This window comes from Symphalangus syndactylus, chromosome 2 (assembly GCF_028878055.3).
Source record: "Symphalangus syndactylus isolate Jambi chromosome 2, NHGRI_mSymSyn1-v2.1_pri, whole genome shotgun sequence".
Classification (NCBI taxonomy): Eukaryota; Metazoa; Chordata; class Mammalia; order Primates; family Hylobatidae; genus Symphalangus; species Symphalangus syndactylus.
In genome coordinates this window covers 14,582,174-14,607,326 of record NC_072424.2, presented here as the reverse complement: position 1 = coordinate 14,607,326, position 25,153 = coordinate 14,582,174, and the positions used below count along the sequence as shown (strand labels likewise).

At 46.1% G+C, this 25,153-nt stretch overlaps 1 protein-coding gene across 4 annotated transcripts in view; it reads right to left on the bottom strand.

Moving 5' to 3' along the window:
- The window catches only part of CPXM2 (carboxypeptidase X, M14 family member 2), a 219,719-nt gene that overhangs the window by 95,927 nt on the left and 98,639 nt on the right, over positions 1 to 25,153 (bottom strand). For all 4 annotated transcript variants that reach the window (XM_055246335.2, XM_055246325.2, XM_063616959.1 and 1 more), the window contains 2 exons: positions 21,654 to 21,763; positions 958 to 1,097 (listed from right to left, as the gene is read on the bottom strand). In XM_055246335.2, coding sequence (XP_055102310.2) covers positions 958 to 1,097; positions 21,654 to 21,763 — 250 coding nt within the window. The remainder of the gene's footprint in view (positions 1 to 957; positions 1,098 to 21,653; positions 21,764 to 25,153) is intronic.

The window sequence follows — 25,153 nt, the reverse complement described above, 5'->3', positions numbered from 1 at the left end:
GTACAGTTTTATGGTATTAAGTTCATTCACACTGATTTGCAACCATCTATCTCCAAAACTTTTCATCAAGCTATACTGAACCTCTGTACCTCTTCAACATTAACTCCCAATTCCCCTTTCCTCCTAGCCCTGGCAACACCATTCTAATTTCTGCCTCTACACATCTGACTGCTCTAGGTCGTCGTGGAAGTGGAATCATGCAGTGTTTGTCTTTTGTGACTGGCGTACTGCGCTCAGCAGACTGTCCCCAAGCTGTATCCATGTGTAGCATGTGGCAGCATGCCTTCCTCTTTAAGGCTGAATAATATGTTTCACTGTATGCATATGTCATGAGATGGAGGGTTTTCAGGGGCTGCAGCCCATCTCTCCTGGGATTACCATCAGATCACACTTGTCACTGCCCCAGCCTTGGCCTTGAGTGAAATTCTGAGAAATGAGACCCCTTCTCATTCTCAGGCCTCAAGCTCTGTCATCCTTGACTTTTACTACTTCTCTGATGATCCTCCATTTAGGAACCTAGACTTCCAGTCCTTCTTTCCAGGATCTGGACGATCCATGCCCTCTACCCCAGAACTGTGTACTCACTGTTTGTCCAGAGGTCCTGCCTTGGGCTGTGCCCTGGCCACCAGCCAAAACACTAATATCTCGTCCCAGAGCCAAGACAGCAGTCACCTGCCTAAACCGCCTGGATTTCACTGAGTCTGTGTCTATTCTGCTCTACCTGTCAGGCAGATCTTTCTCTCCACTCCTGTACAAGGGGAGGGTGTCGTTCTGAGATGCACCTTCCTTCCAGGAGAATGTGTCGACAGTGAGCCCAGCCTCCTGTTCATATTCCAATTTTCTCCTCTTCTATTGCCCATCACCAAACACCTCTCTGCAACTTCCCTGTGTGTGTCCAGACCCTCAAAAGCTAGACCCAAAACAGGGTCCAGAAAGCACATGTCCAGGTACACTCACAGCCAGAGGGAGTTCCTCCCTTGAGTGATGACGCCAGTGAATCTGGTCAGGCGCCGAGCGTCCACTTCAATCCACTGCTGGAGGTCATTTCTTCCCGCGCACCACGCTCCGTCATAAAAATCATTTTCATTAATGCCCGCCTAGAAAGAAAGAAAGCGGTGTTCTTCAAAAAGACTCTCAGTTGAAGAAAATTAAGACATATCTTTTCCTGAGACTGAGAGGAAGGGAGGGAGGATAGGAGAAGAAAATGAGGAAGGTGTTAAAGAAAGGAATAATTGTGCCCTGAACTCCTCATCCTAAATCATAAGAGGGAGTTGCTTAGTATCCACAAGTTGAAAATATTTCAATATACCATGTCCTCTTTTTGCCCAGTGTGAAAGATGAAATTTAATGAGTACTCCTACTACTCATTCATCTAGCACACATAAACCATCTCCCACACAGCAGCCCACGCACACCAGGTGCCGGGGACGCAAAGGTGAATCGTTCCCTCCCAGAACCTCGCCATCTAGGCAGGAAGAAAGAGTGAAAATAGATGAATTAGAACACAGTGGGGCCGGTGCTATTTCAGGAATATGAGCAAACCGCTGCGGGAGCATTTAAGGACAGAATCACTAACTTAGTGTGGGGCCGACCATAGGCAGAAAGCCCCAAGACCAGGGTGTACTTGAAGTAGGTGTTGAAGGGTAAGTTTATCCAGCGAACATTTGTTTGTTAGTGTTTAAGTCATTTGATGTGTTCAGTATCAGCTGCTATTACTACCAAAAATTCTTTTTTTTTTCTTCAGAGATGGAGTCTTGCCATGTTGCCCAGGCTGGCCTCAAACTCCTGGGTTTAAATGATCCTCCCTCCTCGGCCCTCTGAATAGCTGGGACTACAAGCACACACCACCATGCCTTGCTCAAAAATTCTTTTGATCTGAATTTCCAAGACGGGTAAAGTTTTTGCTCTGGAATTTTCTCTATATTATCACCATGTGAAGGGATAATTCCCTGACTCCCCGCCTCCCAGAAAGGACATTTGAACCAAGTGAAGCATCCTCGTTTATTAACCCTATTTTTCCATGGCTATTTCACAAAGCTATTTCTTTTTCTTCTTTTTCTTTTTTTTTTTTTTAGACGGAGTCTTGCTCTGTTGCCCAGGCTGGAGTGCAGTGGCACCATCTCGGCTCACTTCAAGCTCCGCCTCCCGGGTTCACGCCATTCTCCTGCAAAGCTATTTCTTATGATCAGATTAAAAAAAAAAAGTCTGAATGATAAAAATGATCAGCCAGCCCATCTTCCCTGTCTCTGAGCCCTTTCAGCTCAAATTCTGGGGACAGCCTTACTTTCAGTGGGCAGTGGAAATGTGAAATTAAGAGTCCAGCTATGGGAGTGAACAACTTGGCCAAGGGTTCCGCTGAGCAAAACTCTATCCATCACCGCACCACCTAACATAAGCGTTCTATCAGGACAAAATCACAGTACAGTGTTAGACATCCAAGGCTTAGCAGATAAGAATAGAACTGCCACATAGCCTGAGACATGTACCCTATAGAATCATGGAAGCTGGAAGGAACTGCCCATCAAAGTCTACTGAACAGGATTTGAAATTAAATTTAAGGCTCCTGGTTTTGCCAGCCTGCATATTTTGTTTCTGCTGCCAATCTCCGTTCTTTCTGGGCACACTGGACAGTCAATTAAATGTAGCACAGTGTCAGGGGAATGGAGAGCTCTTCCCAAAGATGACTCGTTGGGAAGCGACAGCCACCTCTGCAAAATTGATTATGAATTTAAAAAGCAAGTGCCTGGGAGAATTCAGTGAAAAAGGAGGTACCAGCCCCAGAGATGTTACAAAATTATACCATCGTGCAATAAATGATATTCAGGTGATGCCTCTGAGAAACCACAAGAAGAATGCATTCATCTCTTTCTCTTTAATAATGTAGGAAAATCACTGATAAATTTTGGAGAAATTTCAATTAAAAGTTGGTGAACCAAAAGGTTTGATTCTTTAAAGGGTCCACTAGTCTTGAAAACATCACTAACATGGAATGAATCTTTCTACTACAATACCAAAAAAAACCTGAGAATTAATGTAATTTTATAAAGGAAATTAAATTATATGCATTTTTTTTACCTTAAAGAAAGCACACCAATGCCCCTAACAGACTCAATTTTGCTTAAGATAAATGTGGGAATTATCAAATCCATAACAAAGAGAAAACCTGATACTGTCTAAAGTCAATCTAAGAGGATTTTTTCTGTTTCAAGATGATGGGATAAACACGTTAGTTTTTCTGTGTTCTTCTCTCAAAAGTCAACCCCAAGCAAAGAAAGCAAGATACAGAAATACAACTTTGATCTCTGATAAAGCCAGAAGACATATGAAAGCCCTAAATTACAATATAGGAAGACAGAATCAGATGGAGGAATCCTGAATGACTCAGCAAGAGAAGGAAGTGCAAACGTCAAAACAGCACAATAAGAAGCAAGCCACACAGAACCTTAAAAAAGCTGAGAACCCGGGTTTCAATATATCTTTGGGAGGTGAGGGTAAGGCAGGACTCAACAGGCAATTGCTTCAAAATGTGTACTAAAAAAACACTAGGCTGGGCACAGTGGCTCACGTCTGTAATCCTAGCTACTCAGGAGGCTGAGGCAGGAGAATCACTTGAACCAGGGGGGCAGAGGCTGTGGTGAGCCAAGATTGTACCACTGCGCTCTAGTCTGGGTGACAGAGCAAGACTGTCTGTCTCTGCTCTGGGTGACAGAACAAGACTGTCTGTCTCTGCTCTGGGTGACAGAGCAAGACTGTCTGTCTCTGCTCTGGGTGACAGAGCAAGACTGTCTGTCTCTGCTCTGGGTGACAGAGCAAGACTGTCAAAAAAAATAATAATAATACAATTAATTCCCCCATATCTCCAACCCCACTCCACAGAGGACCTGAAATTTTTCTCTGAAAAGAGAGCAAACTGTAGAGACCCTGGATTGGGGATACTAGGCACAGAGGAGGGCAGGGGTGCCGTGATGGATAAAAACAGTAACCTCTAGGGGCATCAGCACACTAAAGAGTGAGATGTTCCAGCTCCTTCCCCCAACCAGCTATAGAACACCATGCAGCCAGGTTTATAACAAACAGAAAAAAAAAATGCAAACTATAATAGAGAACAGAAAAAAGGCTTTAAAAATCTATAATTAATATTTCTAGAAAGGTCTTGATTTCATGAAACAAGAAAGGAATACTCTAAAAAAGGACAAAGCACTGAACAAGAAAGAGCTCTTGGAAATTAAAATGTGAAAGTTGAAATTTTTAAAATGTCAGCAACTTTTAAAATAGAAAGGCTTTCTATTTTTAAAACAAAAAGACTAAAATGCTAAAGTTGAAGAAATCTCACAAAAACTAAAACAGAACACAAAAATAGACAACAGGAGAAAAATAAGAAAAGCAGAGGAAGAAATCCAGAAGAATTTTAGGGGGAAAAAAACGACCAAATAAAAACTATACTTTCCCAGTTAAGTCTCCAAAACTTGTAAGAATCTAGTACACATAATAAACTAAAATACACACCATGGAATATCATTTTGAAACTTCAAAACATCAGAAATAAAGAAAAGATTCTAAAAGTTTCCAAAGAGGAAACAAGCAGTAAAAGGAACACACACAAAGAAAGAAAGAGGAATAAGAATGACATCAGAATTCTCAATAGCAGCATCTGAAGCTAGAAGAATGGAGGGATGGTGCTTTCAAAGTTCAAAAGGGAAAGATTTTTCATCCTAGAATTTTTATACTCAGCCAAACTATCAACCATGATGGCAAAATAAAGACATTTTCAGATTCACAGATTCTCAAAAAATCTATTTTTCATACACCATTTCCATGAAGCTACTGAAGCAGCAGTCCCCAACCTTTCTGGCACCAGGGACTGGTTTTTCCACCATCTGGGGGTGGGGGATGGTTTTGGGATAATTTAAGCATATTATATGTATTGTGCACTTTATTTCTATTATTATTAAATTATAATATATAATGAAATAAAATTACACAACTTACCATAATGTAGAATCAATGGGAGCCTGAGCTCATTTTCCTGCAACTAGACATTTTCATCTGGAGGTGATGGGAGACAGTGACAGATGATCAGGCATTAGATTCTCATAAGGAACGCACAACCCAGATCCCCTACATGCACAGTTCACAATAGGGTTTGCGCTCCTTTGAGCATCTAATACCACTGCTGATCTTACAGGAGGTGGAGCTCAGGCCATAATTTGAGCAATGGGAAGTGGCTGTAAATACAGGTGAAGCTTTGCTCTCTGGCCTGCCACTCACTTCTTGCTGTGAAAGCCCCGTTCCTAACCGGCCACAGATTGGTACCAGTCTGTGGAAGGGGGACTGGGGACCCTGTACTAGAGAATGCACTCCAAAAAAATGAGGCAGAACACTACAGAAAGGAATATATCAGATCCAGAAATCAAGGGCTCCAACATAGCAGAGAATTATCAGAATGATGGTGAAGAAGACCCAAGACAGTAGCCATGTAGGAGACCCAGAGAGTAGCCCATTCAGAATGCAGCAGGTGAAATGGCTTCTGAAGGGGTGTCTAACAGAAAAGTAAAACACAAAACAGGACTAAAAACCACTGAACAGATGTGGCTGCATAAAAAATGATATTGAAGGTTTTTTTTGTCTGTTTTCGGATCCAGACCTATTGCAAGATGTGGGGAGGATATGTTCTTAAAAATACAAGCAGGCCCAGGAAAACAAAAGGTTGTTAAGACATGATATGAAGTAAATATTTCCTGACTGAAAATTAAAGTATTTTTTGGCTCAGTAACTAGGAAGCAAAATTTTCAGTCATAATAATGAAAACCTCAGATACAGATTTACCTAAAAATTGAGCTACAATTTTATGGGAAAGATGGAAGAGGGGAAAGGGGTGATAAAAATGGGTGATAACCTCATCTTCCAGAATAGGGATCTAAAAGATCAAGTCTACATTTATAAATTAATACAGATCAATATTTGCATATTATTTAGAAGTGAAGATTTCAGGCCAGGCACGGTGGCTCACGCCTGTAATCCCAGCACTTTGGGAGGCCGAGGTGGGAGGATCACTTGAAGTCAGGAGTTCAAGACCAGCCTGGCCAACGCGGTGAAACCCCATCTCTACCAAAAATATAGAACATTAGCCAAGTGTGGTGGTATGCGCCTGTAATCCCAGCTACTCAGGAGGCTGAGGCAGGAGAATTGCTTAAACCTGAGAGGCGGAGGTTGCAGTGAGCCAAGATGGCACCACTGCACTCTAGCCTGGGCAAGAGGGTGAGACTCTGTCTCAAAAAAAAAAAAAAAAAAAAAAAAATTGAAGATTTCAATTCCCAAAGAGACAATTAAAAAGAGTTTCCAGTAGCTGTGCCATCCACAGTGCTTGATGGCAGTCAGGGGCTGGGTGGAATGTGAAGTGTGTTTGTTTGTTACAAAACTGATTAAAACAAGTTTTAAAAAGCAATTTTAAAAAGCAAAAGGAAAGAGACACATAGATATAGAGGGTGACTGATACAATGTTTACTGTTTATTCTTTCATTTTTCAGGTATCTACAGAGCATTGACTACGTGCTAGGTATTATGCAAAGGGCTTTGCTTTCTGATAGATAGAGACAACAGTGAATATCAAAATCATTCTGCGGCAGTGAGTCACTGATCTGCACTGTACATATTTCATAATCATGGGCTGCCTCTACACAGAAACATCTGGAAGCAAATAAAAAATCATATCCAAGTGAATGTAACTATTTAGTGATTCCAGGATAATTGACTTACAGCTGCCTCTCTGCAGACGTATCCCAGGGCTATTTGGAGAGAAATAGGATAAAGTGATAGTTATTTTAAAATATTTTTGAGAAAAAAATTTAGAAGCAATAGCTGAAACTATAGATCATCACCAAGTTAATGCCTTTTCAGGGGGAGGTTATCTAAAAAATGTTAGCTGTGACATTTGATTGGTAAAGTAAGTAATCTGCCATAAAATGGCCATCATGTGGTCTGAATGTCTGCCTTCAATAAACCTCTGTAATAAACCACTGCTATAAACCCATAAAACTTTCCAGGTGCAATCAGCTGATCCTTCTGCAAATTGGCAATGCACCTTGTCCCAATTCCAACCTTAATCATCAGTAAAGCAGGCTGTACAAAAACACTGTATTCATTGTTTTTGAAGCAATTTTTAAAACCAAAACCAATTTCTTAACTATTTCCTTGCATTGGCCAAGGAAACTAGTAAACATCCACAGTTTAAAATTAAAAATAAAATCTATTCAACACACCATAAACCATTTATTAACTATTTAAAAGAAGAAAAGAGGAAGAAATATACTAACTGAAAAAGAAACAGGCAAATGTTTTCACATCAACATTCTAATTCGATTTAACTCCAATCTGGGAAATGCTTTAGCCATTAAAATTTTATTATCTATGGAACAAGTTTAATTCTCAAACAATTATTAATTCACTTAGTGACCCCATAAAGATTGTGTATGTCCTCCTGTGCACTCCAAGAAGGCAACACAGCTCAGAATCGCTTTCAGAAACGCATGTAGGTCAAGTGCAAGTCCTCATTCTACAGCTCATTATTTAAATACCCCCAGTTAGGTCAGTTGATCTATAAAATGAGGATAGAAATAAAATATGTGATAATACCATTGTCACAGTTACAAGTATTTTGTATAGTGCCTGGCACAGAAAACACAGTTAATACATGGAAACCACTGGGGGTACAAGTATGATTCCCTTTATGTTTAGTATGTGCCTGCTGTGGTCTGTGATTAAATTTGCTTTATAGTACAATTTCAGTTTTGTTCTATTAATAGGTAAGTTAGGTCCATTTAGCCCATTGACAGATGTTCTTGTCTGAATGAATCATCCGTGTTTCTTAGATATTCTATTTTTATTGCTTCCTGTGGCTTTGTTTTATTTTTATCTATTGATCCGTTTTTTGTTTTTTTTGTTTTTTTTGCTTTAAGTACATATTTCCTCTGAAAATGCTAATGAGCTGTACCTTTGTTTTAGTGGTTGATTTAGTAACTATGTCTTTTACGTAACATACTTAATTCTGTATTTTCTTAGAAAGTACCCATTAACTCCCTACTATAGGCAGTGAAGAAATCATTATTTCTACTTCCTGCTGCCTCTCCTCCTTCCCCTTTATCCCCTTTATCACCTAATTTCATTTATTATATTCTTAACATTCACTCTTTTTTTTTTTTTTGAGACGGAGTTTCGCTCTTGTTCCCCAGGCTGGAGTGCAATGGCGCAATCTCGGCTCACTGCAACCTCTGCCTCCTGGATTCATTAGCTGGGATTACAGGTGCCCGCCACCATATCTGGCTAATTTTTGTGTTTTTAGTAGAGACAAGGTTTCACCATGCTGGTCAGGCTGCTCTCGAACTCCTGACCTCAGATGATCCGCCTGCTTCGACCTCCCAAAGTGCTGGGATTACAGGCGTGAGCCACCGTGCCCGGCCTAACATTCACTTTTAAAAGGCTAAATCAAATATACCTCTCTTCTTTAGCTGAGCAGCTTTCTTGTAAAGTTTTCATTAATTTTAAAATAGATACAGAAAAGTGTGCAAATCCCAAGTGTGCAGCTCAACCAATTTTTACAAACTGCATGTACCCACATAACCACATCCAGACCAAGATGTAGACCATGAGCAGCACGCCAGAAGCTCCCTGTTCCCCTTCCCAGACATTAACTTCCCCCAGACATAACCACGCCTCTGACTTCTATCTCCTCAGGTTGGTTATTTTCAAACTTTATATAAATGAAACCTACTGTAACTACTCTTTGTGTCTGGCTTCTTCTGATCAATATTTATTATATCTGGGAGATTCACCCAGACAATTGCATGCAGTAGTAATTTAGTCCTTTTAACTGTCATATGGTATTTCACTGTAGTACATAAAAAATGACTTATGATATATGTGGATTATTTCCATTTGGGGGTTATAAATAATGCTGCTATGAACATACCTATGCATGTCTTCTTGTGCACCTGTGAGCACATTTCCATTTAGGCATGAGAGTGAATTTGTTAGGTCAATGTGCATGAGAATGTTCAACTTTAATAAATACAATAGTCCCCCGTTATCTGTGGTTTCTCTTCCCATGGTTTCAGTTATCTGAAGTCAACCACAGTCTGAAAATATTAAATGGGAAATTCCAGAAATAACCAATTTATAAACTGCATGCCATTCTGGGTAGGGTGACAAAATCCCACACCGTTTCTCACCATTCCACCTTGATGTGAATCCTCTCTTTGTTTGGTGATCCACACTGTCTACATTAGCTGCCCAGTAGTCACTTAGCAGCCATCTTGGTTATCAAAGAGTTGGTATTGCAGTGCTTGTGTTGAAGTAACCTTTTACTTAATAATGGCCCCACAATGCAAGGGTATTGATATTGGTAATTCAGAAATGCCCAAGAGACAAGTAAAATGCTTCCTTTAAGTGAAAAGATGAAAGGTCTCAACTTAATTTAAAAAAGAAAGAAAATTGTATGCTGAGGCTGCTAAGATCTATGGTAAGAATGAATTTTCTACCTGTGAAATTGTGGTGAAAGAAAAAGAAATCCATGCCTAGCATCTAAGAGCATTTGGTACTATCCACAGTTTCAAGCATCCACTGGGGGTGGGGGTCTTGGAACATATCCCCCAGATAAAGACAGACTATTATACTGCCAAACAGGTTTCCAAGCGGCTGTGCTACTTTACATTCCCAGCATTGTATGAATGTTTCCATTGCCCTACATCTTTGCCAACACTTGATATTATCCTTTTTTCAAAGCCATTCTGGTGCCTGTGCATCCTGTCTCATTGTGGCTTTGATTTGTATTTACTTGACGACTAATGGTGGGAAGCTCTTTTTCTCATGGCCATTGGCCATGACATTGCTCCATAACCAGAGTGTAACTCCAGTCACACTGGCTTTGCCTCAGTCCTTCCAATAGACCATGTTCCCCACCACCACAGGGCCTTTGCACACACTCTTCTCTTTGACCTGGAAGGCTCTTCTCTCCCTCTGCCTACCCTTTGTCCAATAAACTCTCAACTTATAATCCTTCTTCATGTAGTAGCCTAAGTACTCACTCCATCCTCAGGAAAGTCCTCCAAGCTCCAGCCTGAGGCAGATATATTGGGCATACAGAACCACAGTATTGAATTGTGTTCCCCCTCTCCAAAATAGGCTCATGCCCTAACTCTTGGAATCTCAGAATGTGACCTTATTTAGAAATAGGGCTGGTGACCAGGCACGGTGGCTCACGACTGTAATCCCAGCACTTTGGGAGGCCAAGGCAGGCGGATCACAAGATCAGGAGATCCAGACCATTCTGGCTAACATAGTGAAACCCCGGCTCTACTAAAAATACAAAAAATTAGCCGGGCATGGTGGCACGCACCTGTAGTCCCAGCTCCTTGGGAGGCCGAGGCAGGGGAATCGCTTGAACCCGGGAGATGGAGGTTGTAGTGAGCCAAGATCACGCCACTACACTCCAGCCTGGGTGACAGAATGAGACTCCATCTCAAAAAAAGAAAAAAAAAAGGCTGATACAGATACACTTAGTTAAGATGCAGTCAGATTAGAGCAGGATGGGCATATCCAGCATGACTGTGTCTTTAAACAAGGGGAAATCTGAACACAGAGACACACAGGCAGAGGGCAGATGATGTAGAGGCTCACTGGGATAAGCCTGAGGGACCAGGGAGGCAGAGACTGGGGTGATGCATCTACCAGCCCAGGGATGCCACAGAATGCCTGAGGCCACCAGACGCTGGAAAGGGCAAGGAAGGACCCTTTCCTAGAGACTTCGGAAGGAGCGACGCCCTGCTAACACTTTGATTTCAGATTTCAAGCCTCCAGAATTGTGAGAGAATCAGTGTTTGCTGTTTTCAGTTGGCCTGTCTGGGCTCCCAACTTTGTCGTGGCAGCCCCAGGGAATGAATGCATCTGCTCCTCTCCTTCCCAGGATTCATTACAGATTGTAATTATGCATTCCCAGGTGGGATTTTCTTCAGTAATTTCATCTCCCCATTAGATTACTAGATTATCAGAGTTGCAGGTTAAAAAGCATGCCTGACTCCCTTCCATTCTCTTGCAACCTTCATCCAAACCTCATCTGCCCTGTATCAGAAAATCCTACTTTCAAAATATCCTAAATCCAACCACTTCCAACCCCCTCCATCACTCCTATCTTGGCTCAAGCCAGTACCATCTCCTGTCTAGGGCCTGAAGTCACCCCCCTTAACAGGCCTCTGCTTTGATGTTTGCTCCCCAAATGTCAACACAGTGACTAGGTTGATCCGTTTCACATGTAAGCCACAGCATGTCATTCCTGTGTCCAGAACTTTCCAGGGCTCCCCTAATTGGCTCACGGCTAAAAGCCGAAGTCCTTCCAGGGGGCCTGCAGGCCTCCTATTACCTCTGGCTCATGTCTTCTCCCCTGATGCTCACTCCAACCTCCTGCTGCCCCTTGGCTATACTGAGCATGCTTCCACCCCTGACCTTTGCTCAAGCCATCCCCTCTGCCCAGAATGCTCTTCTCATACCCCCTTGGCTCCCCATTGATTCCCTTCTTGAAGAACAGCTACCACCTCCCCAGAGCCTGCCCCCATGACTACCACTGCCAGCTGTCCGCTGGTTTTGTTTCCCTTCTCTCCACAGTATATGCCACCTTCTAACATACTATAATAATAAACACTATGATTTGTCACATTTCCTGCTGATATGGTTTGGATCTGTGTCCCTGCCTGAATCTCATGTCAAATTGTAATTCCCAGTGTTGGAGTTGGGGCCTGGTGGGACGTGATTAGATCATAGGGGTGGATCTCCCCCTTAGAACTGTGTTGGATAGTGAGTGAGTTCTCATGAGATCTAGTTGTTTAAATGTGTGTGGCACCTCCCCAGTCTTTTGCTCCCGCTAGGGTCATGTAAGCAGTGCCTGCCTCCCCTTCACCTTCCGCCATGACTGTAAGTTTCCTGAGGCCTCCCCAGAAGCAGAAGCCACTATGTTTCCTGTACAGCCTGCAGAACCATGAGCCAATGAAACCTCTTTTCTTAATGAATTTACCCCGTCTCAGCTGTTTCTTTATAGCAGTGAGAGAATGGACTAATACACCTGCCTTGATCTCCCGCACTAGAACGCAAGCTTCAAGATGGCAAGAATCTTTGTTTTGGTCATTAAGGCATCTCAGCACCTAGAACAGGGCCCAGCACATCATAGGCCCCCAGTAAATATTTGCTAAGTGCTCAGGGCTCTTCTGCTTTCGCTCAGCGTTGTTTCCTCAGTTCTTATGACAGTGCTGAGTACATAAAAGGTTTCTAGAGGTGTGTTGTGTTTTTGTGTTGTTGTTATAATAAAATGAATAAATAAAAGGAAGAATCTGGCCAGGCGCGGTGGCTCATGCCTGTAATCCCAACACTTTGGGAGGCCAAGGCAGGAGGACCACTTGAGGTCAGGAGTTCGAGACCAGCCCAGCCAACATGGTGAAACCCTGTCTCTACTAAACATACAAAAATTAGCTGGGCATGGTGGCATGTGCCTGTAATCCCAGCTACTCAGGGGGCTGAGGCGCAAGAATCGCTTGAACCCAGGAGGTGGAGGTTGCAGTGAGCAGAGATCGCGCCACTGCACCCCAGCCTGGGCGACAGAGCAAGGCTCGGTCTCAAAAAAAGAAAGAAAGAAAGAATATGCTCTGTTATTCTTTCTTTCCCTCCTCCTCTCCTTTTTCCTCCCCTCCCTCTCCCTACCCTGGCTTTTTCTGCTTATACAGCATTTATTGTGTCCTTGAAGCACTAACACAGAATGACCTACACACCTGATTCCCAACCATACACCTCCAGGAGACGGTCCGCTGACCTGTGTGTAGCAGGTCAGGTGCCCTGGGGAACCATCCCCATGAGGCATCACTGGAGAAGCAGCTCTGACTGCTGAATGGACACACAGGCTCCGGGGGTGACTACTGATGCCTCTCAGATCAGACTTTTCTGGGCCCTGCCTGGATGTGGGTGTGGGAGATCCTAGGGGTGAAATTCAAGCCAGTGGTCAGGGAGATAAGGCAGCACAAGCTGGGAGGCAGGGGTGGCCCAAGAGCTAGTGAACAAATACATATATATAAAATATATATTTTTTTATATATATTATATATTTATATATATAATATATTTTATATATGTTTTAGAGATAAGGAAACTGAAGTAAGGGGCTAAGTGACCTGCCCTAACCCCACAGCTACTAAGTACAGACCTGAGACCCTAATCTCAGTTTTCCAGCTGTAGATAAACCCAGAGCTCCTTCCCTGCCCGCTCCAGCACCCACGTGATGGCTCAGCTTGTTCAACAGACAACCCCCAGAGCCTGTGTGTCTACTCTGCAGTCATAACTGCACTGTGCCTTCTCCAGTGATGCCTCATGGGGATGGTTCCCCAGGGCACCTGCCCCACTGTACACAGGTAGGATGACTGTCTTCTGGATGTGCATGTCTCCCGGCAATCAGGTGTGTAGGTCATTCTGTGGTAGTGTTTCAAGGACACAACATATGAAATTTAATAACATATTAAAGAAAAATGCACATAGCAAACAGAACAGAATCTATATCTGAACCAGATAACTCTGTGGTTCCTTAATAATCTGCGGTTCATGGGTCAAGGAGGCTTTGGAGGCTTTGGACCCTTTTTACTTTGGTTACATTGTCCTTCTACCTGCTTGTGTGTCTACACTGTAGGCTTCTTGAGAAATAAGAACAGTGCGTTACCATCATAATAGATATTCATTTTGATTTTTCCAAGGGAGTCACAATTTAAAATATTCGGTCCTGTTATTCCCATAAAAATCCAAATACCCAAAATTCCAGTGTTTTGGCATCCAAACACTGTCTCCAAGACCGTTTGCTTGAAGCCAGATGTAGAACGAAATCCCTTTATCAGAACAAACACGACATTCCTTGACTCGGAAACTATGTCTACTGTGATTACTTTTGCCTCTGCAGCACTTAGCACGTATATGGCCCCCAAGAAGAACTTAAGAGTCACAGCAAGGTTTTGCATAGCCAGGAAAAACAAAAACAAACAAACAAACAAAACAGAAAATCGGGAAGGCCTGAAGGAAGAAATAGGCTTAGGGTCAAAGACACCGGTGCAGGGCCCAGCCACAGGCAGGTGTGGGTCGGGCACAGGTGAGACCTGGGAAAATGGTGCTGCCCAAGGTACTCCACAGACTTCCTGCTGGGAGAAATGTGGGTGGCCTCCACCTTTGGTCAAAGTGGGGCCCCAAGAGCACTGGGGCCAAAAGGTACAGGGAGACATGTACAGGACGTGCTCTGGAACATGAGCTGTGACACAGGATAAAACTCAGTTGGTTCAATGTTCTAAAACTGCATTCATGTCTTCGTGCGGGGGTACGTATGAAGCCACAGGCAGCAGCCGCCTCCAAGTATCCCACCTCATTTTAGGTAAAAAGGGGATGAGAACACTGGAACTAGATTCTAATATTGGCATCGAGGTGCTCCATATAATTTTTAAGGAAATGACTGAGGAGAGGACTCATGATTCCTTCCAGCGGTGCTGGGAAAATGGCTCTGACAGACACTATTGTTACAGCCAGACGTTTCCTCCTGGAAGAGCTGCAAGAGGTGAGCCTCTCTCTCTAGGGGACCAAACTCTCAGTCACTTCTAACATGGCTGAGACAAGACCTGGTCCACAGAGTGCCAAACAACTGTGACCAGGCTATCACAAGGACACCCAGAGCTGTGTAGGGAGTGTGCTATGTTTTTCCTTGTGACCTCAAAACATCAGCTGTTTCTTCCAAGCTCTGATCTGAGCACCAACTTTTTTACATCCCCATTTATAGGGGATGTAAATCGGTCCCCAATTATAGGCAGGAATTGCAGTGACATCCTGAGTCCCAACCACACACTTAATGTTTCATTTCTCTGATCACACGTCAGACCCTGACTTACTGTAATTTAAATTCTTGAGAATGAGGTTGAAAGCCAGCATGACATGGTGCTGTCATGGCAGTGCTTACTACTGCAATCTGTTTGAGGCTTGCCAGCTAAGAAAATATCCAAAATAATAACAGTGGTACAGTAAGTCACTTCGGCAGGGCTGCTGTCCCTGGACCCCCTTCCTTAGTTTATGACCTACGGAAACTATCTGAGGGTCCTCAAAGGAGGATTCTTTGGGATGGGGCAGGTGATGAGCTGCCATTAGATGACCCACCTGAATATAGGGTCACTTCCTAAGACTAACTACAGGCAAAGGATCCGAGCATGTTTTGTTTCGTTTTGGTTTGGTTTGGTTTGGTTTGGTTTTTGTTTTTTATTGTTGTTTTTTTTTTTGAGACAGAGTCTCACCCTCTCGCACAGGCTGGAGTGCAGTGGCATGATCTTGGCTCACTGCAACCTCAGCCTCCCAGGTTCAAGTGATTCTCCTGCCTCAACCTCCCAAGTAGCTGGGATTACAGGCGTGCGCCACCATGCCCGGCTAATTTTTGTATGTTTAGTAGAGACGGGATTTCGCCACGTTGGCCAGGATGGTCTTGAATTCCCGACCTCAGGTGATCCACCCGCTTCGGCCTCCCAAAGTGCTGGGGTTACAGGCATGAGCCACCGCGCCCGGCCCTGAGCATGATTTTAGAGGTCACTGTCAACATGTTCTCTTGGAGACTCAGAATGTTAATTTCCAATCTGTCTGCAGTTGCTCCCAGAATGGAAGAAACCAGTGACTGTTTCTAAATGAGATCACAGCCTCACAAGTGAGTGAGTATAAAAGGGTCCTGGGTGCACAGGAAGAATAATCATAGGTGAGGGGCCGAACCTTTGCTCTCCTGCCGAACTGGATGTCTTCCTTGAATTCCTGGAAAGTCTATCTTGTCCCAATGTAGTGATAAAATGTAAATGTTGGGTTTTTTCTCTAACCTTCTATTATTAAGTTAACAAAAGTAAAACTCTACTTGGAAAAAAGGAAGTATTGAGATATAAGGACTCTTTCAAAGTCTTCTGCTTAAAATGATGGAAAAGGAGACAGGTATTTCTGTGGTAACATGGCAAATGCATTCCAGTAAAAGATCCCAGTCTAAAACCCAGCTCACCAGCCAGCCCATTCAAAATCTATACAGGTCTGGAAGCAGAAGACTGAAAAAAATTAATTCTAAAAACACATTAGCACAATTAAGAAGACACGTTGAGTTGCTCAAAACAGTGTTTAAATACAGCTGTAATTATAGGATTTGATCTGAAAAGGAAACAAGCAGGGAGGAGGGTGGTGCCAGCGATGGAAGGTGGCGTGGAGCTGGAAGGCGGCGTGGAGCTGCTGAGTTGAAGGCTAGGGCAAAACGGAGAAGAACCTGAGCAATGCACCAGCACAGGCCCCACCGACGCCGAGGAAAAGGAGGCACAGGGCACCACGCACAGGACTCCGCAGCTTCCACGCTCACCCACGACACTGCACTCTGTGGTCAGGTGCTGGTGCTGGGTCCCACAGACCACTCATAGACTCCACACTCACCCGTGATAGTGCACTCTGTGGCCAGGTGCTGATACTCGGTCCCACAGACCACTGATAGACTCCACACTCACCCGTGACAGTGCACTCTGTGGTCAGGTGCTGATACTCGGTCCCACAGACTATTCATAGACTCCACACTCACCGGTGACAGTGCACTCTGTGGTCACGTGCTGATACTTGGTCCCACAGACCACTCATAGACTCCACACTCACCCGTGACAGTGCACTCTGTGGCCAGGTGCTGATACTCGGTCCCACAGACTATTCATAGACTCCACACTCACCCGTGACAGTGCACTCTGTGGTCAGGTGCTGATACTCGGTCCCACAGATCATTCATAGACTCCACACTCACCTGTGACAGTGCACTCTGTGGTCAGGTGCTGATACTCGGTCCCACAGATCATTCATAGACTCTACACTCACCTGTGACAGTGCACTCTGTGGCCAGGTGCTGATGTTCGGTCCCACAGAACATTCATAGACTCTACACTCACCCGTGATAGGGCACTCTGTGATCAGGTGCTGATACTCAGTCCCATAGACCATTCATAGACTCCACACTCACCTGTGACAGGGCACTCTGTGGCCAGGTGCTGGTGCTCGGCCCCACAGAACATTCATAGACTAGCAAAAGTCACACATGAACCAATGCTGCTTCTGTGTCATAATGACATCATCCCTGTATCTGCCAACCACACAGGGCAAATATGCACTCGAAAAACACATGTGGACAGCAGACCAGCCTGCCCGGCCTCCTCCTAGGCTTCTCCTGCTTAAGTGCCCTTAAGCACTGCAGCCACTACACAGAAGCTTTGTTGATTCAGCGCATCCATATGTGCAGACACTGCGCTCACACAGGGTGGGGAATACCCAGAAATGCAAGAGTCACATTTTCTGCAAGCGGCTCAGCATTTGGCGAGGGTGCAGATGAATAAATCAGTGTGAGACAATTGTCAGAAAAGAGAGATGTACACGGTTTGATCACTATTCCAGCTGTTGGACCTATACCACTTCTATCTGTTGACTTGGGAGGCAGTTTTATGGCATCATTAGGAGCAACAACTCAAGGTTTAAAGCTGCCTGGATTCTTAATCTGCCTTTCCTGGGAAATGTGAGCTGAGTCATTCCATGCTCCCTGTGTCTGTTTCCTATAAGGCAGAGGTAATAATAACAGTACTATCTTCCACGTTGGAGGAATAAATGAAATCACGTGCATAAGGCACTTAGCACTGTGCCAATGATGCTTCGAGCTGATTCCCACTCTCCCTCTGCTAGAGACTGAAGCATCTTGAAGGCAGAGAATCCCTAGGGCTTTTTGTCATGGCCCTTTCCATGCCTGTCACATAGCAGGCACCTCACAATGGTCTGCTGCAAGAATGAATGCTAATGGGTAAGAATAGGCATTTGAGAACTGCCAAAGGCAATTCTCTTTCTTTACTCCTTTTGACCTTCACAATACCATGAAGGAGGCAGAGCCAGCGGTGGGACCTGCACCTTCCTGATGATGACACTGAGCCTTGGAGAATGAGGGCATCTCACCCAAGGCCACATGGCTGGTCAGCAGAGCGACCAGCACCAGCGCCCCAGCCTGTGAGCCCCATACCTTCCAGCCTGGACCACAGCCACATCTGCGCCTATAGAGTCCTGGGGCGGCACAGCGCTCGGCTGAACCAGCCCATAGCCCGCACTAGGGTATTAAACACAGTTTCTAATTCTGACATCTTGGTGTTTCTCGATCACAAAATCCCATTAGCTCAACACGCCTACAAAATACTCATATGTGAGACAAGAGGTGGTTATTTTTAAACTGCATTTCAAACCGTTCTGTGTGGGGAGATGTATTTTTGGAGCACACTGACTTTAATTATGCACCTGGGACAGTGGAATCACACCGCATGTGGCACTGGCTCTGGAAGACACAAACCACAAAAGCGGGCTGACCTCATCCTCATTTCCCTGTGGCACAGGAGCACAGCCCTGCTGACCCCTCGATTTAGCCTAGTGAGCTCCCCGTGGGGGACTGGGGCTGTATGTCGAAGCCCACAGACACACATTGCAAACGACACTGTCCTCTCTGGGGTTGACACCAGGTACCTGAGTGGGGTCAGAGCCAGAGGCTGGGGATGGCGGGCCCAGATCTGGCTATTAAAGCAGCAACTTCCCAGTCTAAGAGCAGGTACTGAGACCTTCCTGTGAGAAAGCATCAGGGTAAATAAGATGCCCCTGAAGAAAGAAAAACCCATGAAGACAAATAGCACTGATGTGATTCCCACGCACGGCCTCCTTTTCACCCTGACCACAGGCAAGAGAGTGCACTCAGCCAATGCATTCACTGAGGGGAGCTTGGCATTCTGCCTGGGGTGGGCCTCTCACGGGTGAAAGACTACCTGAAGCCGGGAAGATGAAGTGAGGACAGCCTCGCCGGCTGCTCCCTGCTGGACGCCCCATCTACGGTGGGGCTCCTGTGCAGCCCAGCAAAGGCAGGTCAGTGAATAAACACCATCTGCACCTGAGCCAGGTCTCTGTCCATGTCCTCAGTGCACCTCCCATGTTGCAGGTGCTATTCTGCACACCAGGGGCTGGGCAAGCAGGAGAAACAAGGCCACATCCAACATGGGGCTTACTCACAAGGAAGGGGCAGATACAACCCAAGGAAATAAGTAAATGAAGGTTCAGAGAGAGACCCAGTCACCCAGGGCCAACCTGGGACTTTCCTCGTATGGTAACTAGAAGCCACCAGAGCCTTTCAACAGAGGAAGGAGATGATCCAGGGAATGTTTTAAAATCAGAAGTCACCTAAGGTCACCACTCAAGGAACTCTGCGAGTGATTAGGACTCTCATCTTTCTGATGAGGCAACTGAGCCTCAGAGACATGAGCTCATTGTTCCAAAGGCCCCCAATCTAGAAACTCAAGGCCAAGGTCTGCACTCAGCATGCCTGTCTACAATGTCTCATTGGCACACCCTGCGTGGCACTCTGCCGGCAGAATTCCCAACTGGAGGGACAGAAACACCACGCTCCCCCCACCTTCCCATTCAACTCCAACACATTTAGGATTAACAGGACCTTTTAATTTTTGACCGAAAGCACAGATAAATGTGAACACTTTCTCTTTTTCAAAGGATAATTTCAATTATAGAGAAAGCATGCAAAGCATCAGACGACAGCTCCCCTAATTAATGCACAAAACAGGCTGCACACGCCCTGCTTGGGTCTGACCGTCATTTCCTCAGAGGCCTGGAGCCCCTTCTAGGGTACTGGAGGCACTGTGCGAACATGAACATAGCTCCGGCTCAAGCTTTGAGGGTTCCCGTGTTCATCCTCTCATAAAACATAAAAGATTGTTTGCAGTTGACAGTTGTGCACATCCAAATATTTCTTATTGCTTATTATTCTTTTTTTATACGAGCATTTATAAACCAACCTTCGGATCTGATTAAAGTTATTTCTACAAATGTTCTACCTGAATTCCTCTGAACTAAAAAGTGGTGGAGGTTAAGCAGTTCGAAAGTCTGTTTGATGCGGTGCAGTCTGAAGGGTGGGGTGGAGAAAGAGCAAAGCTTGGAGTCAGAGCTTGGCTCAGATGCCTCCAATCCCATGAGCTCCCTGGGAAGGAACCTTATCTGTTTGTACACAGTTCCCAGCACAGCAGCTGCCCCTGGCACATTTACACAGACCACTGGGGGAGTCAGGGGTCCACTCTGCCACTTGGAAGCCATTAGCTTTGAGTGCACCCTTGATGGCTCTCAGGGCCAGGGGCAAGGAACTTCCTCCCTCCCTAGGCCAGAGATGGTGCATGTGCAAAGGTGCTTGGAAACTACTCCCAATACAGAAGAGCTATAGAAAGAAAACTAGAATATGGTGCCATTAAAGAGCCACACAGGACGGTAGAGATGAAGTGCTAAGTTGAGAAAGAACAGATCAGCAGGAGGTGGGGCAGGAAAAAAAGGCCCTGGGGATGGGGCGGCAGAATAACTCCTACCCAGAGATGTTCCACGCTCTAATCCGCAGAACCTGTGCATATATTAGATTACACAGCAGAAAGGAATGAGGGTCACAGATGGAATGAAGTTTGCTTGAGGAAGGGAGATGATCCCAGGCTATCCAGGTGGGCCCAGTGTAATCTTAAGGATCCTCAAAAGGGGAACAAGAAATCAGAACAGAGAACCAGACAGGTGGTCACATGAAGACTCCACCTGCCTTTGCTGGCTCTGAAGAAGGAAAGAGCCACTAGCAAGGAATGGGGCAGCTTCTCAAGACTGAAAAGGGGAAGAAAATTGATTCTCCCTACAGTCTCCAGAAAGGAGCACAGCCCTGCATACCTTGACTTCGCCCAATGAGACGTCTGTCCTCCAGAACTGTAAGAGAATACATTTGTGGGAAGAGGCTACGTTTATTTGTCACAGCAGCAATAGGAAATTCATGCATGGATCAGATGGGATTCATGTGAGTGGAGCATGGTTGGGCAGTATAAGTTTCAGGCAGGGGAATCTGCTACAGAAAGAGCCTGGAGTCAAGGATTGCATGGTGTGTTGAGTGTGCAGGGAGGAGCTCACTTTCCTGGAGTAAGACCTTGGACTGATGGGACTGACAGAGAGGGAGGCCTGACAGTCTTGAGGCCCAAGGCCAGAAAGGCCCTTGAGCCTCCAGGAGGGAGACCAGCCAGGATGTGCATGGTCCCAGGAGCCACGCAGGGCTTGACCCAGGGGAATGCAATGGAGGGAGCCGCAGGAAAACCTGGAAGATGTGTGTGTGGCAGAGACAAGAAGCATTGGCAGGGAGGCAAGGGAAGACAAATGCCACTGCTTCGTGTGCCCCGGCTCTGCCTCGCCATGCCCCAGGCATTCCACCTTCTCCTCCTGTCCTTTCTGGACCAACAGCATATGGAAGAGAAGTGTTCAAAAGGTGGAAGGGGAACAACCTGGGTCCAGGTACTGGTGGTCTCACTTTTACTCACAACAGTCTTTGGAGAAGACATTGCCTCCCTGAGTCTCAGAGCTCTCTCTGTAAAATTAGGATCATTCAGCAATATCCTTTCTTACTGTGAGAATCCAGGCTAATGCATTTTAAATCCTGTGCATTGCCTGATCCAAGCTCAAGGAACCAGAGCAATAAACAAGGCAGTCAAAATCCTTCCAACCACAGGGCCGGGTACCTGGATGTTGAGTCTCCCTCGATGCGCGCCCAGGCCATAGCGCTTCACCGTGGAGGCATGGAGCTGGAAGTCTGTGATTTTTAAGGTTTCCAGACCAAGAGGTGGGCAACCTGGAAAGGACAATGCTTGTTAAAAACAACGACAGATGCTGAAAGGGATGAGTTTCTTATTTTCTAAATCTGGCCGCGTGCTTTTCCATTTTCCCCTGAACTCCCACCCACAGGCATGCCTGGTCTTTCCAGACACGGTTGATTGAACTGTCAACATTAAGCCAATGTTCTTTCTTGTTGGCATTTGCTTTAGGGGTGTTTTTGCTCTGATATTCCTTCTCTTTTGCTGTCCATGCCACTGTCTGAGGCTGTTCCCAATTAAGGATCCTTCCTCAACATGACTCAGTCAGGAAGCATCATTGGAGCTCTGCAAATTAATCAGAACTTGCTGATTTTGCTTCAGCAACTCTGGCCTTTATATTGTGCATGCTAATGAGCAGAGGAATATAAGTAGAAAAGAAATCTATTGTTTTCCATTCTCTGCAAAATGGATAACATGGAGCACAGCTAGTAAACACCATTTGCCCCTGGAATAAAACACCAGTGCTTGATCGTCCCAGCCTAGCCCATTGTCCGTAAGAATGACAATGCTTACAGCAGCATCCAGAAGGGGTCTCCTGACTCTGGGCTGCTGTTTGCCCCACGCCCACCACAGTGAGTGGTGGAGCATTTAGTGAAGGCGGAGGGGTGCACACAGTGAATGTGAAAGGCCATGCAGAGAGTGGGGGCCACACGATGAACTGGGGGTCCCCGCATTGAGGGGGTTTGTGCAGCAGATATGCCAACCACCTGAGGCTGACCTCACAGAGAAAAACCTGGCTACCATGCCCCCTTCCCTCCCCAGGGTTTGCCCTCACACCTTCCAGGCCTGAAGGACATGAATCTGACCCATGTGGTGGCAGTTCCTGGGTCCCACATGTTCACTCTCCATCCTGCCTACCAGAAATGGACCTCAAGTGGCTGACCAGCAAGGTTAATCCTCACACTACATACTCAGAAATCCTCACTACTGGGCCTCCAACAGCCCTGCCTCCTCACAGAACCTTCTCATGCTGTCCCAGCAGCCCCAACCTGCCACTCTCGTGGTCTGGCACCTCCGCAGCTTGGGCCCTGAGCCCAGGTTATAATCCCACACCCCGTCACTCTCTGAGGCAGCTGGGAGCCTGGGCCCGTGCCCTCCACTCTCACCTCAGGACAATGGGCCCCTTCTGTGGGATGCCATTCGCCTCTTGGAGCTCACAGTCCCCAGCGGTCACTGGTATCCACCAGAGGGCCTTGTGAGAATCCAGGGCAAGCTCGAGAGTCAAGACCACTGACCCATTAGGCTGCCTGTCCCTTCGGAGAGGCTGGACTCCAGGACATCCTGCAGCCTGGCCCCAGGAGCCTGGGCTCTGGCTCAAGCTCTTGGGCTCCCTAAGCTGGGGTTGCTGACCCGCTGTGCCCCATTCTCATCCTCGTCTCCTGCTCACTCCTTGCTCTTCTCCCCATCACCTGGTCTCAGCCTGTCCCGCCTTAGACACAGTCAGCATTCTCAGGAATAACCGGTCTGTCCTGAGAGATCCCGCCCACCAAGAGATCCCACCCACTGAGAGAGAGACCCCACCCACTGACTGCGACACCAAGCTGGCTAGGCGGCAGGTTCTGTCAGGCGATTCCTGGTGGCCTGGGAATAGCCTCTATTTATCTTCACTCTGCCAGCTGTGGTTTCAGGGTTCAAGGGACCTGGGGGGTTTCAGACCCTGATGGGGAACCAGGCACAGGTCCTGTCCCTCCACGTCCTGGTACTCAATACATACCCACAACAGTCCCACATAACCAAGCATCAGAAACACCAAAAGGATCTGCTGCCATCTTACGAACCTATTTCACTGCCGTGTTGAAAGCCTTCCCAACCACCAGCTTCTTCTTTGGTAGCAGAAGACACAGCAGGCGGTAAATTCCATGGACTTCCTTCAGCAAAGCCACCTTTATTTATATCATTTATACACGCAAAGTGAGAGACGGACAGATGGACAGATAGCCCACCAGATGGACAGGCAGACATATATAGATCATGTACCAGCTCAATAAAGCAACAATAATTGCTATTCAAAACATTTCTTCCAGAAAAAGAGAACGACTCCTATGCATGTGAGTATTTTAATTCAAAAAAGGAAGTACCTGACTAAAATTACATATCCATCAAAATTGCTTTTCTATCGATAGACGGAAGCTCTGTCACATCCTCTTGCCAAGATACACAAGGGGTGAAAAAAAGTGCCCCCAAGTGAGGTGTTTCATGGGTGCACGTCTAATAGCAACTGAAAAGTGCAATGCCTGCCCTCTCATGGGCTGAGTTTCCCGCAGCCAGCAGTGCTGGCAGCTGCCACATCTAACAGCCATTCTTGTCCACTCCTGTGATGGTGTCACGGCAAAGCCAGAAACTTCACCCCCTCCACCCACAGCACAGATGATGACTTTGGTGGGGGAGCCCAGATAAACACACATGACTTGGCCTGCTCGCAAACGTGGTCTTACGGGAACCCAATGCTCTGACACTGGGATTTTTTGTCCTTATTAGAAGATGCTATTTTTGGAGCCATTAGTCTGGTTTGGAAGCCTTCTCCACTGCCCGCGACACTTACAAAGAAGCTAGAGATTCCACGCAGAGAAAACACAACGTCCTTGAAAGGCAAAGACAGAGTTACTGATCCGCCTGGGTTAGCGAGGGCCCTTTGGTTTTAAGAAACCTACCACAGCCAACTTAGACAGGAAGGGAAATCCCTAGAGAAATGAGAGGGATGGCAGAAAGTGAGAAGGACAGAGGCGGGACACAGGACACGTGCAGGTGGAAAGGGACAGAGCTCCCATCATCTCGGCAGCAGAACAGTGGATTCCAATGGCACTGTCCACCTATCACACCTCTCAGTTTCCACTCAACCTCACGCATGCCTCCAGAGAGGGCCTGACTCACCTGGTCCCCTGGCTGCCCACTGGGATCAGGGTGCTGTTAGCAAAACAAGGGGATGCCAAATTCACAACCGACACGGGGCACGGGACAGGCACCTGCAGCTGCTGCCCAGAGCTGAGGGTGAACACAGCTCAGGCAGGCTCGTCCAGCTTCTGAGTTATCAGTTCTTCCAACTGCCTCCTGCTACTGGCCAACCCCAGGAGGAGCAACACCTCCATCTCTGCTTCCTCTCTCCCTTCTTTTCCTGGGATTTTTGCTCCTGACTCCATTCATTCACAGTAGCCCTGGTCACTCTTTGGGACTCCTCAGCCTCATCTCCGTTTCTTCTGTACTGGGCCCCACAATTGCTCCCTCTCAGCCACTCCTCCACCCCACACCACACACAGCCCTGGTTTCCATCACACATGTTCTGCTCTTTCTCCTCTTCCCTCTGGGTCCAGACCTTCCTTCCTTGTTTGGGCTTTTCTTTCCACCTCCCCCAGGGCAGTCTTTCCCCGCTG